At 48.3% G+C, this 12676-nt stretch overlaps 1 protein-coding gene across 29 annotated transcripts in view; it reads left to right on the top strand.

The window, feature by feature from the left end:
* Positions 1 to 12676, top strand: part of KCNMA1 (potassium calcium-activated channel subfamily M alpha 1) — a 730062-nt gene that overhangs the window by 522762 nt on the left and 194624 nt on the right. For all 29 annotated transcript variants that reach the window (XM_046026770.1, XM_046026771.1, XM_046026772.1 and 26 more), the window contains exons 12-14: positions 2 to 84; positions 3653 to 3722; positions 9593 to 9748. In XM_046026770.1, the coding sequence (XP_045882726.1) occupies positions 2 to 84; positions 3653 to 3722; positions 9593 to 9748 (309 nt within the window). The remainder of the gene's footprint in view (position 1; positions 85 to 3652; positions 3723 to 9592; positions 9749 to 12676) is intronic.

Raw genomic sequence — 12676 nt, 5'->3', positions numbered from 1 at the left:
GATAGAGTCAGCAGACGCATGCCTCATCCTTGCCAACAAGTACTGCGCTGACCCTGATGCTGAAGACGCCTCCAACATAATGAGGTAACACCAGGGAGGCCAGGGAAGGCTCTGGGCTTGGTGCTCTGCAGCTCCTTGGCTGCCCTTTTGTGTTCTCTGCAGAGCATCATCTCTGTGGGAACTTCTTTCCCTCATGAGCCACTCTACACCTTGCCACAAACATAGGTCCAGGGGGAGCTGAGGCGCCAGTGTCTGTGGAGGGCAGTTACACAAGACATCATAGACAGGAAGGTTATCCTTGGCAGATGGGACCTCTGGGGCTTACAGTGGGTCTTGGGTCTGAGATGTTTCAGACAGGACTAGGAAAGAGAGATTGAGATGGTGTAGACCTGAAGTAAGGTACCATTTTCCCAAAGGGGGAGTGGACTTGCAATAACTTGACTGTGGGTGATTTTGTCCCCAGAGACATTTAGAGATATCTGGAGATGTTCTTGGTTGTTGTAATGAAGGGATGATGCTACTCACATCCCAGGAAGTAGAGGCCAGGCATGCTCTTCAACATCCTGCAACGCACAGGGGACAGTTCCCCACAGCAGAGAATTATGTGGCTCCAAATGTCAGTAGTGCCAAGCTTGAGAAGCTCCATGTTGGAACTTACCAAGTGTGTCTACTGTAGCATTGATTCATATCCCCCTCAAAGAGGAGTTGGTTGACTGATGGGCTTGTTTCTGCCAGTTTTCCAGAATGAAACTGTGTCTTCACTGAAAGCCTTCTCAGTGCTTTTAATACTAACATGCTTTTCTAAGATAATGATCGATAGAGAACTTAGCAAACCTATTGACTCCAACCCTCCCTGTCCCCCCCACCACTTTTTTTTACAGAAGATCTTTGGGTAGGCAGGGACACACTCTGGAGAACACCACCCAGTGCCCTCCCTGGAAATGGGTGAGGCCCATGGGAGGCCATCTCCTGGCCTGACACAGCTGACCCCCACTCCCTATTCTTTTCTCATTTCAGAAGAACATTGTTCTTCGACAATGGAATGACAAAAAACATATTTAGCTCCGGAGAGTTAAAGCCCCTCAGGATTCTTCTTCTCCACTCTGGCCTACATTGCAGAGTAGTTAAGAGGCCTGGAAGGGAATAATACAGAGATGCTTCTGGAAAAGAGATGAACTAAGAGAAAACATTCCCTCCCACTACATTCCCAGGAACTCTTGCCTAATTGTGAGCAGCCGTCCTTTGGTCCAGACAGACCTCCCTCTCCCCACAGCTTGGTTTGCCACAGCCTGGGAATGTGCTGGGTTGAAGGCTTGGGAAGGGCATCATCACCATCACCGTCTCCCTTCCTTTGCTTCTAATCGGTGGCCCCAAGTGACATGAGCTTTCCCATCACTGAGGTGGGGGACTCCCCTGGTGCATCGGGGATGAGCACGTCTTTCCCTCAGCATCTGGTCCCTGTGTCTGGCAAGCGACGTCTGGCACAATATTCTCTTTCCTCCCGCTTTTCTTTGGCAATATGTTTTCGCGCAGTTGTTTTAAGGAAGTTGATACATGAACTCTTGTCCCCATGGCGCTTGCCAGCCTGCAGGGAGGTGGTGGAATGGGGACATGTGTCCACACCTGGGTCCACCCCCTAAACTAGTCACAGCTGGAAAGTGACTACAACAGCTCACCATTGGGTGCTCCAGCGGGACCCCCTTCCTGAACTAGGATTTCCATCCTTCCCCACGTTTTCATGTCATCTGAAATGATAAAAATGTAGCCTTTCAGGAACTAGTCTTCCAGATCTTGAGATTTTCAAACATAAGAACAAAAGAAAATAAAGTGTAATGTGTTGACCCCTGGAGAAGTTTTGGGGCTAGTGCCTTTTTTTTCCCCCCTTCCAAAAGTGAATAATGGAAATGAGTAATAGTTTGGAAATGGGCATTTCTCTGAATGGCAATATTTCATTTAAGCCCAGGCTGCGGTAGGGCTGATATGAAGACTTGTAAGTTATCAGGGTGTTTGGCGGGACGCCACCGCATGAAAATTATGGGACAAAGGTAGCATCAGACTTGTAGTGAAGCCATGCAGTAACCAGAATCAGAAGTAATGCCCAGGCAGCAAAAGGAAACGGAAAGTTCAGGGTTAAAAACTGGGCTCTGTCTTTCCCTTATTTGTATAATCTTCCTTTCTCCTTAGTTTAATGAGACCAATCTGCCCCTCTTGAAATTAAAATGTCAAAGATCCATTTGAAATGAGCTAATGCAGGAGACCCTGCTCTGGCAGTGAACTGAATTCAGGGCTGACTGAAGCTCAAAGTCCTTGAGTTATAAGCAAGAGCCAACACAACGCTTTTTCAAAAATAAAATGAATTCCTTCAAGAGCAAAAGCCCAGGGTGAATTTGTGCAGGAAGAGGCTTCTGTGCGATCCATTTCCTAAATTCACAAGTTGTAGCTTTTCAGATAAAACTGCCCCCTGACTGCCTTCTCTCCATTTTTCCCCCCAAAAAGGGATGAAGCACGGAAACATTTCTTGGTGCAGAGTTTGTGGGGGTGGTCCTAATAAATGCACTCGCATTTCTGATTAGGCTTCGCGGTGGGCCGTACTGTGGAATTCCATTCTTTAGCCTTCCTTGTCACAGAAGGAAATGTGCAATGTCACCTCTGACAGAGTCGGTAATGACAAAAACCATAACTTACACGTGGAGAGAGCTTTTAATGATTTCAAAGCATTTCCACATCTGGTCTTTCATTTGCTGCTCATACCAAAGCCTGTGAAATAAATAAAGCAGGTACCATTGCCCCCAACGTCCAGATGAGGAAACAGTCACAAAGAACCCAGGGATTTCCTGAAAGTCACCCAGTTCCTTAGTGCACTGGGACTGGAATCCAGGTGTTTCTACTCCTCCATTTGCAGCCCAGTCTCAGGGAGTAGAAGCCAGGGGTGGATTGGGGGAGGGCAGTGGCTCATAGGCAGTATAGACTGAGGGCAGTTTGTCTGGGTGGTAGGGGGCGGGGAGAGTGGAATTTTCTACCAGACAGTGGCTGCCTTGGATTTTTTATTTCCCACTAGCATTACAGTCTTCATTTAGACTCTATTATCTATCGAAGGCTGAGTCATTGATCCTGTCATAAAAGCCCTGCTCCGAAATCACTTTTGTCAGTGGCCATGTGTGTGTGAGAGTATCATTTGTCAGGCTGGTTGTTTGATTTGTCATTGTTGTCTCAAGTTGTTAACTTGGAGAACTGGACTCAGAGCAAGTTGCTTCTAGGCTTGTCCCCAGGGTATGTGAGATTGCAAAACTCCCTTGGCCCACGGGTTGAGCTCGCCTTATTTAGAGGTCTCTGTAGGCAGTAAGCCCGTGACCCTGCTCTGGAGCCTCTGCCCCACTACACGGGCTCACACGCCGACACCAGGCACCACAGAACCGCTCTCTTCTTTCCTGCCCCGGGCACAGTCTGTGGTCATTCTGTTGATTTCTTTCTCACGCTGCCGTGGGGTACGGTGATGGACACTGTTTAACCAGGCCCTGAACTGGCAAGCCTTCTGGACGGTCCTGGCTGCTGGCCCCACATTCACTCTGTTTGGGTACAGTCAAATTCGTGTTCCAGTCAGACTCCAAGAGTAAGACAGACCCCGCCTCAGCTTTGGTTCTTTCTTTTTCAGAGTGATCTCCATAAAGAACTACCACCCGAAGATAAGAATCATCACTCAGATGCTGCAGTATCACAACAAGGTAGGACAGCGAGAGGCTGGGCCCGTCCCAGACTCAGAGGTGCACAAGCATGCCTGGTCTCTCTTCTCTCACTGTACAGCTGTGTGCGCACACACACACACACACACACACATGCACGTGCACACACACATGCACCCCCCCCACACATGTGCACACATGTGCTGCTGTAATCCAAAGGGCTAGACAAGGGGTGCTGGGTACAAACCTCTCTGGGACCTTTCTTCAGTGCACCTTGTTGACCGCTGCTCACTGGAAGGCAGCATCTGGACCCCCAGGTTGGAATATTGATGTAATCTTAGATCCCAATTTCAATAATGTCCACTTTTTATGTGCTCCACTCCTTTCTTTCTCTTTCTTTCTTTCTTTCTTTCTTTTTTTTTTTTTTTAAGATTTCATGTATTTATTTGACAGAGAGAGAGATCACAAGTAGGCAGAGAGGCAGGCAGAGAGAGGGGGGCTGAGCAGAGAGCCCGATGCGGTGGTCTATCCCAGGACCCTGAGATCATGACCCAAGCCAAAGGCAGAGGCTTAACCCACTGAGCCACCCAGGCACCCCTCTATTCCCTTCTTCAGTCCATATCTCCTGACTACCTGCTGTGTGCTCAGTGCACTACCTGACCTCCCTAACCCCCCAGGGGTATAAGTGAAGGAGTCCTGCCTTGTGGCCTTGGGGACAGACATGGTAGTCCGGGGTAGAGAGTTTCCCAGACGAGTGATAGGGCTTGGCTACCAGAGACCAGGTGACGGTCACCACCCGCCTGGTGGAGAATGCGGAACATGGCCTTCTCCAGCTGCAGGGGAGAACTAGCTTGGTTGAACCGAGGGAAAAAGTTGCTCTCCAGAGATACGACATAAAGGAATTTTCCTCCTGTTCTAGTTTAGAAGGGGAATGGGAAGAAAACAAAGTTGGAGTCTATGCTGTTTCGCTTGTGATTACTTCTCAGTCTCTCATTCGAAGGCACTGCTCCTTCACGCCCCTGTCACTGAGCTCCCAGGGAAACAGCTTTGGGGGAGGGAAGGTGGCACCTTTCTCCGTTTGATGTGAAACGGGTTATTCCCCGTAATGAGGCTGGGAAACCGGAGGCTGCTCAGTACCTGGAACCAGGTGTTCTATCTGAACACAATAACTCCCCGCTGGGTTATGAGTGAGTGTGTGTCCATCTTCTAGGCCATATTCCCTACGAAATAGGCAGTCAGGTGACCCAGAGAAGACCCTGTTCTGCCAAATGCACCAGTGCCGTGCCATTATTTCTTAATTGCTGGCAAGGGCTGCCCCATTTCGCCGCGTGGAGGCCCATCAGAGGCCATTGTGAAGTGGGGCCTGCTGTCGGTGACCGGCCTACCGCTCGGGTCTGCTGCCCACTGCCCGGCCCTCGGCAGGTGCTTCCACGGCAGAACGTGTTGCACTCCAGCCAGGGGGCTTGGTGGTGGGCACCCAAGGTCCCGTTGTCCTGTTCGTCTCTGGAAAACCCAAGGACATGGAAGACATAAAGTGAGGATATCGGGGACTCTCAAGCATCGGTCTGGAGAAGTTTCTAGACAGCAGCCCGTATAGGTGGAGGGGAATTTTATTAGCAAGGCTGTGGCTGGAGACAGCTCCTCAGGCAATAAACTCTTCTTTCATTTATGATTTGAAATTTCATTCAGTGTGGGAGTACTTTAAGCTGTTGTTTAGGTTTTTGGCTGAATTTAGACTGAATAGGGAAATTAATGTAGTATGTTTAGAAAGAGCTGTCAGTTCCTTTTTTTCCCCCTTCCAATGAGTATAGATGCTGCCTCTTTAAGAAATTCAGGGTGGTTTCAGCTGTGATTTCTGTCAAAGTCCAAGTAGCTGAATGGACCTAGGATCCGGATGGAACCTGGTCAGTCCTCACATGACCATAGCCAAGCTGAATGTCTGGTACAAACCTTTTCATGGTAATTATTCAGGAAAAAATGATGAAGGCGGCAACTGATCCTGAAAACTCATTTTCAGGAAATGTGCCGAAAACACATTTTTGCTTAGAATCACCCCAATATGTTGGGGTTTCAGAGTCAGGCAAAATCACGTGTGAGACTTTGCCCCTGTAGGATGAGTAACGGTACAATGGATGAGCCCACTTTTCTCGATCATTTCATTTCCCTCTTCTAGAGGGAGCAAAAAGTCCACTGGTCATTGTCATCCCATTCCTCATGGAATTGCAGATGGACACTTGTCACCCTGCTCTATAACTATGCTATTTTGTGAGATGCTCCCACCTTCTCTTTAATCTGTTTTTTTCCCCATTGCCTTACAGTCTTATTTTTCTTCCTCTCTCTGTCCTTTCTCTTCACCCGTAAATAAATGCCCAGAGATCTCCACCCACTAAAACTTGCTTTCTCGAAAGAACCTGGTATGTGTATGTAAACTTATATTGCACTCAATACACTTTACATGATAGTTATTCCATAATTGGATATGAGACTTAAAACATGAAGAATTTCAATTCCCTGTGCTCTAATGATGCTAGTATTCCGGGGCCTAAAGGGATGTAGGCAAGCTGCCTACTTCTCCCCAAGTAAAATTGGTCCCGAGTTTGTCATCATAGTAATCTTAGGTATTTGTGGCATATTTTATGGTTTTAAAAGAGCTTGACATCCATTGTCACATTTAGCCCTCATTTGGCCATTTGTGCATGCTGGCCTCCCAGTGTGACTTCAGACTGGGAGTCTGTGCTCTCCCAGACAGAGCAGCTCTGGTGAGTACAACTCGTGGTCACTTGGCAGGCATTGAGCTAAGGACAGAATGGCCAACTGTCACCTTCTCTGTAAATAGAGCCCACCCCACTGAACCAAACTGTGGTTCCTCACAGCAGGCCTTTTAGAAGGACTGGTGTTCTCTAAAGTGGATCTGATTTCATGGAGAGAAACACTCAGCCCAGCCCAGATGTCTCTGAACACAGAAAGAAGATGGTACAGGGCACTCATTTTTGATTTGAGTGTTGTAAATGTCTTGAAGCTTTTCAAGGAAAGAACAGTTGATGATATCATAGAAAAGTATCACTTCCGATGACATAGCTGCTAATGGATTTTTAATTTTCCGGATAGATTCTAGAAAAAAAGGTCTTTGTCTAGGACATAGAAACCAAGTCCCAATAGCCCAATGGTGATGCAAGTTCTTTGAGTTTTCTCCCTGAAAACACTTACATCCTTGGGCAATAGTGTTGAAGTGTTTTCTCTGAAATGAACTTTGTTCCTTATGGTGGCTTTCTCAAAGTTATTTATGTATAGGGAGGGCTGGGACTGGACTTGACCTCTGCTGGTTTCCCAGGAGAGCATATTTTCACATTCCTCCTTCTTGAGATGAGGGGTGGTCCAGTGGCTGATCAAAGGGGGACCCTGGTCCTGCTACACCAGTTTTATTGGGCCTCATTCTCCAGATCCAGGATTTGCTTCTAGACTTCTGTGCAGTGATGTTGGCATTTTCCAGTGGACCCAAATATCCTTCAGATGAAGGACAGAAGTGTCAGAAACAGAGGATTCGAGTTCCTTGTGAAATTTCCTCTCTTCATTTCATGCACACAGATGTTCCTCCTAGTTTTTGGTACATCCCTCTCTGCTCCCTGCCCCACAATTGGGGAAGATATGATGGCCCATGAAAGGAGGCCATATGGAAGCCTGAGAACTGAAACAGTCTTGACTTTCCCATGTAATAACATGCGAAATATGTCTAAGGAACTCAAACCAGATGGGGACAGGGGGGACCCAAGGCCCAAGAGCCTGGACTTCATACCTTCAAAAACCTGGCACGTGGGGATATGAGAGACTCTGGAAAAGGCTTTGTTTGATTGTTCGTTTGCTTGCTTGCTTGAAAGTGCCATGAAGGTTAGTAAAGGGGGAAGGTGGCCTTTGCCAGCCAGTGAAGAGTAGGGAGAGAAACAGTGTCAAGGGCAAGACGATCTGCTGGAATCAGGCTTGTGATGTGAGAAGGTCTCTGATACTCAGCTTGGCAGAAATTACCATCCATCATGACGCACACACCAAACTTTTTAACCTCGCTCTCGTTAGGGAGGATACGGTCTTCTCTCCCAGGAGTCACTGCTGGCTTAGGACTTGTGAAACTGTCACAGGACTTTGAGGAAGGGATTTCACAAGAGGGGTATTTCTGATAGCAGAGCAAGGAGCCATTGGACTTGTTCTTGTTTCCATAATGGCATCTTCTCTTCTAGTAGGTACGACTGTAGTGTGCTATCCTGACAGTGAAGGGAAGCCTTCTGGATGCTCATGGTGTTTGCTGGTACCTGGAGAGAAATAGGCGTTTCAGGGCCATAAAGTCTTGGCATCCACGGGGGTCCTAGTAGGGCTCTCTGCTACAACCTCAAATCCGAAGCAAGCGGTCTTTCTCTTATGACTTGGAAAAACACTTATAGAGTTTTTGGGACAAAGACCTTGCATTTTGGGAGGTAGCTTTCTCCATTTATTAGACAAATTACACCCTTAGAAAGTTCCTTTATAAAATAAGCCAAAAAACTGCTTTCTTGTAACATACACTAGTCAGTTCTAATTCTGGCCCCTGGAACAAAGCAAAACAAGCCTAATCTCTTCTCAGTGCAGCAGCACCTGAGGCTTTCAGAGGTAACCATCCCGTCTCCGAGAGGGTGTGGTCCTTCTTCAGGCCAGACACTGCTGGCTCTCTGAACTGTTTCTCAAAAGATGTTTTCCAGAACCCCCACCTCTCCTTGTGCTTGTCATTTTTTTCTGGAAGTTATTCAGTTGATCAGTTTCCCTCTTTAAATCTGACTGTTACAACTGGATCAAGTACTCTGGAACTCGCCTGACCGGTTCACAATAGAATGAAACATTCATTTCCCTTGATCTGGAGACCATTTCTAACAAGCAAGCATTGGCTTTCTCTGTAATCTGTCACACAGTTGGCCTCTTTTTGGGGTTCGAGTTACCACACACTTAAGTTTTTTTCCCTTCTTTCCCCCTCAGCTCTACTGCCAAGTTAGATCTTCTCATTTTGAATTTATACAATTGATTTTTTTTTTTTTTAACCTAAATGCTGCGCTTGACATTAAGACCTTTAAAAATCTTTCCTGGTTGTTTTTCTGTCCATTTTTCCAATCCTGGCAAAGTTTTTGAATTTTGACTCATTCATCCAATGGATGATCTCTGACTCTGCTTCATGCCACTTAAAACTAATCAGATGAGCGTGTGTCTATGTCCTTATCCTGGAGGTGTGACCTGTTACATAGGATCAGTCCATCTGCAGGAGATCGTAGTATGCCTACACTGTGATTTGCCTGATGATTTAGGTCAGTGCTTCTCAAAGTGTGGTCCCCAGATCAGCACCTCGAATTTGTTAGAAATGCGAATTCTCCAGCCTCGCCCCGCACCCTACTAGATCAGAAACTGTGAAGGAGGGGCCGGCAACATGTATACCGACCCACCAGGTGATTCTGAGGCCCACTCAGACTTGGGGGCCACTGACCTGGAGTTTCGGGGATGCAGATAATAAAAGATTCTAAAACACACAGACAACTGATGATCCGAGTCTGTTTGAGGAGCTCATTTATGAACAACCTAGCAAGATATTCTAGTAACGTGGGCTAATGTGTCTGTCCCAAGAGGAAATTCCCTCTGGACTCTGTTGGCTACATGACAAACCCGAGGGGAAGACCCGGGTTAGGGAAGGCGCAGAAGCAACGTTCCAGGGAGAACCCCGAGGACTGAAGTCCACGGAATGGGGGAGTCGAATGAAACAGCAAACAGCAGGCTCAGGCAAGGGAAAGAAAGGATGAGTCTGAACGCCTCTGAGCTGTCGGGCAGTGGTGCATTTCCCAGAGGAGATTTGCAACCATTGAACATTTAGCAACCTCAGTTCTCATACCTTGCGTTTGCTTCCACAGGCCCATCTGCTAAACATCCCGAGCTGGAACTGGAAAGAGGGAGATGATGCAATCTGCCTCGCGGAGCTGAAGCTGGGGTTCATAGCCCAGAGCTGTCTGGCTCAAGGCCTCTCCACCATGCTCGCCAACCTCTTCTCCATGAGGTCATTCATAAAGGTAACGTCTCGTCCTATTAGAGCCCATTAGCCCCGGATTCAGTTTGTCGTGGGGTTGAGTAGAGAGCACAGCTTAAACTCAAAACAGATCGACGGGCTTTAACCACTCTGGTTAAGGAGAAATTCCTTGTTACAGATTTGGGCACGAGGCCAACTTCTTTCAAAATTATGTTTTTATTTTTATTTGGCACATCCACGGCCATTAAATGATTGTTCAAAGCACAAATCCTCTCTTTTTTTTAGATAAACCACATGTTTATCTATCAACAAAGCCTCCGCTGTTAAAACAAAAATATGATTTATATGCATTCCATATGGCACCAGAGCGCCTAAAGAAAAGAATTATCATTTTGCTTTTTTTACATCAAGTGGCTGGTGGACCTCTCACTGTGCAGATAAATGCAGACCATGTGTTTGTGCCGAAGCCCAAACCCCAACAACATAATTCATTTATTTATTTCTGCACAATCAAGGAGGCCAGCAGGGCTGACATGCCATGGTTGTTTGAATGGAGAGTGGAACGAGGGGCTGACTCCTCAGCAGCGGCGCCCCGTGTGCCATGAGACGGGCGGTCTGGCTCTGCTCGTCTCCTCTTCAGCCGGCTCACCCCACAGAGCGGGCTGGGCAGCCACCCCAGCGTCTCCAGAGTGGCCCCTGCCTGCTGGACCAACCCAGGCAATGAAAGACCCAACTCTGTCCTCACAGGCCAGGCCGGGACATTGGCCAGGCCAGGGTAGGCCCATTTCTGGGACACTGGGTTGAAGGGCCCGGCCCTTCCTACCAGGGCTTTTGGAGCGCCTTGGGTAACGATAACACCCGTCCTCGTCCTTGGATTGTTCTTAGCCTAGACCAGTCCAGGAAGCAGACCAGGACAGGAAAACCTGCCCAGATTGGGCCTTTCTGACTTGACAGTGGTGGCCACCAGCTCAGGATTTGGGCTTCCGTTTCCCCTTCCTGCAGGAGTAGGGATGGAGGTGGGAAAGTTGTGAGTTACCAGGAGGTCCCACGAGGGGGGCTAGAAGCTCTGGGATCCTAGGTGTGATACTTCCAGCCCTCGGCTGCCATTACTGCTGTGTGTGATCCCGGTGGTCCGTTGTCTGGGGGAGTTGAGATGATGGCGCTGGAGGCAGTGGGAAGGATGGGCGGGGAGAGTGGTGCTGAGATGACAGACCGACGACACGCGTGGGCTCACCCGGGGCATCCCCAGCTGTGGGACTAGAGCAGGGCTTTTCTCTCAGTCCTTACCCTCTCTACCCACTTAATTTACATTACACAGGCAATTCATAGATAAAAATCCTTTATGTGAAAGGACAAATTGTGCTGGAGTTCCTTCTATCACTTTAGCAGAGGATGCCTTGATCAGAAAATTCCTTCAGCTCCCTATGTGCCCAAAGACCTCAACTCCACAGAACTCCAGGCTCAGACCCAGCTCACAAATAAGGATACTGCGGTTTTTTCTTTTCTTTTCTTTTCCTTTCTTTTCTTTTCTTTTTTTAATGGCTTCTTTAATCCATGCTGCTATTCCCCTGCCTGGATGAAACTGAGTGCAGGCTAAATGGAGTTGGCAGGGGAGGTCTGTGTGGCGGGACCGAGAGGCATGCCCCAAAGCCAGATGTAGCCTTGTGTCTCCCACGGCTCTCGTGTTCAACACAAGGAACCCAGACCCCAGGATAAAGGACTGTCACCAAGAGAGCTCTTCTGGCTCATTCATCTGAGCTCTGGTGGTTTCCTCCAGCAGGGAGTTACCCACAGGCCCAGGCACGAGGTCTGAGACCTGGGCTCTGCTTCCTTTTGTTGATGTAACACGGTCTTGGCAGGGCCCTACCGCACATGGGGCACTTGACATGCGTATGTTTTGATTTTGTGGTGCCTGCCTGGAAACTGGAGCTGCCTGTCAAGAAAATTAATAAAATGGATGTGACGCTGATTCCTCAGTGTTATTACTGAGCAGGGAGAAAGAACTTCTGTCCAACTCTCCTCAAGACCCTGCAGGGCCTCACCTCTGGAGCCAAGGACGTCCCCTCCAGCCTAGCGAATCCCACTGCCAAGTTCCTATTTAGGAAGAGCCTGTGGAAGAGGCCTGGCTGGGCCCTGGTGTAACTGAAAACACATTTCCCTCCTAGGGTTATGTTACCGTGTCATTTCTGCCCGGGGCCAGGTCCCCCGTGTTTGGAGGTAGCTCTCGAACATGGCCTCTTGACATTCAGGTGGTCTTTGTGTTGGAATTTGCTAAGGCATGTGACCTGGAAATAGCAAGGTTTCCCTGCATCTATTGTTTTCAGTTAAAATAAGGACTGCCGGAAGCATGTGTTCCCCATTCTGTGGCGTCACGCTGGTGCACTGACCCTCCAGATCCCCAATCCTTGTCTCCTTCAGGTCATGATAAACACCTTGATGATGGTCTCTTCAGCAGGTTTTATATATTATCTCCTGTTCCTGAGGTCACAGCGTCTTCACTCATTTTTATTGGGCAGGGGGCAGACGGAAAAGGAAATCTAGAAATGGATGATCGTTGCCAGAAATGGAGCTTCCTGCTCCAGTGGCCCCCATGTCCTCCGGCATAGTATTCATTAGTACTTCCACAAGGACATGGGGGCCTCGAGGATGGAGGGAGGTGGGATGAGGCTTTGGCGGATTTCATCCCTTGAGAACACTTAGTGTTTCTGGAAGCCAGAGGTGGAGTGTATGCTCAGCCTCTCCCTTGCCCTGGGCAGGTACAGCATCTGTTTCTTGGTTCTGTAGAATACATTGTACTCTGTATATATATATCACAGGCAGAAGCACAGTGGCCGCCCATGGGGACTTTAGTGTCCGTGAGACCGAAAGCCAAGGCTAAAAGGGAGGATAACAAAGCTTAGCAAGAGGGAGGGGCTCCTGCTATGCAGGGGTTCCAAGGGACCCAGGCCAGTGGTACCAGCAAAATATGGGG

Source organism: Meles meles, chromosome 13 (genome assembly GCF_922984935.1).
Source record: "Meles meles chromosome 13, mMelMel3.1 paternal haplotype, whole genome shotgun sequence".
NCBI classification, from domain to species: Eukaryota; Metazoa; Chordata; class Mammalia; order Carnivora; family Mustelidae; genus Meles; species Meles meles.
Note: the sequence above shows the minus strand (reverse complement) of the source record. Positions and strands in the feature narration are given on the sequence as shown.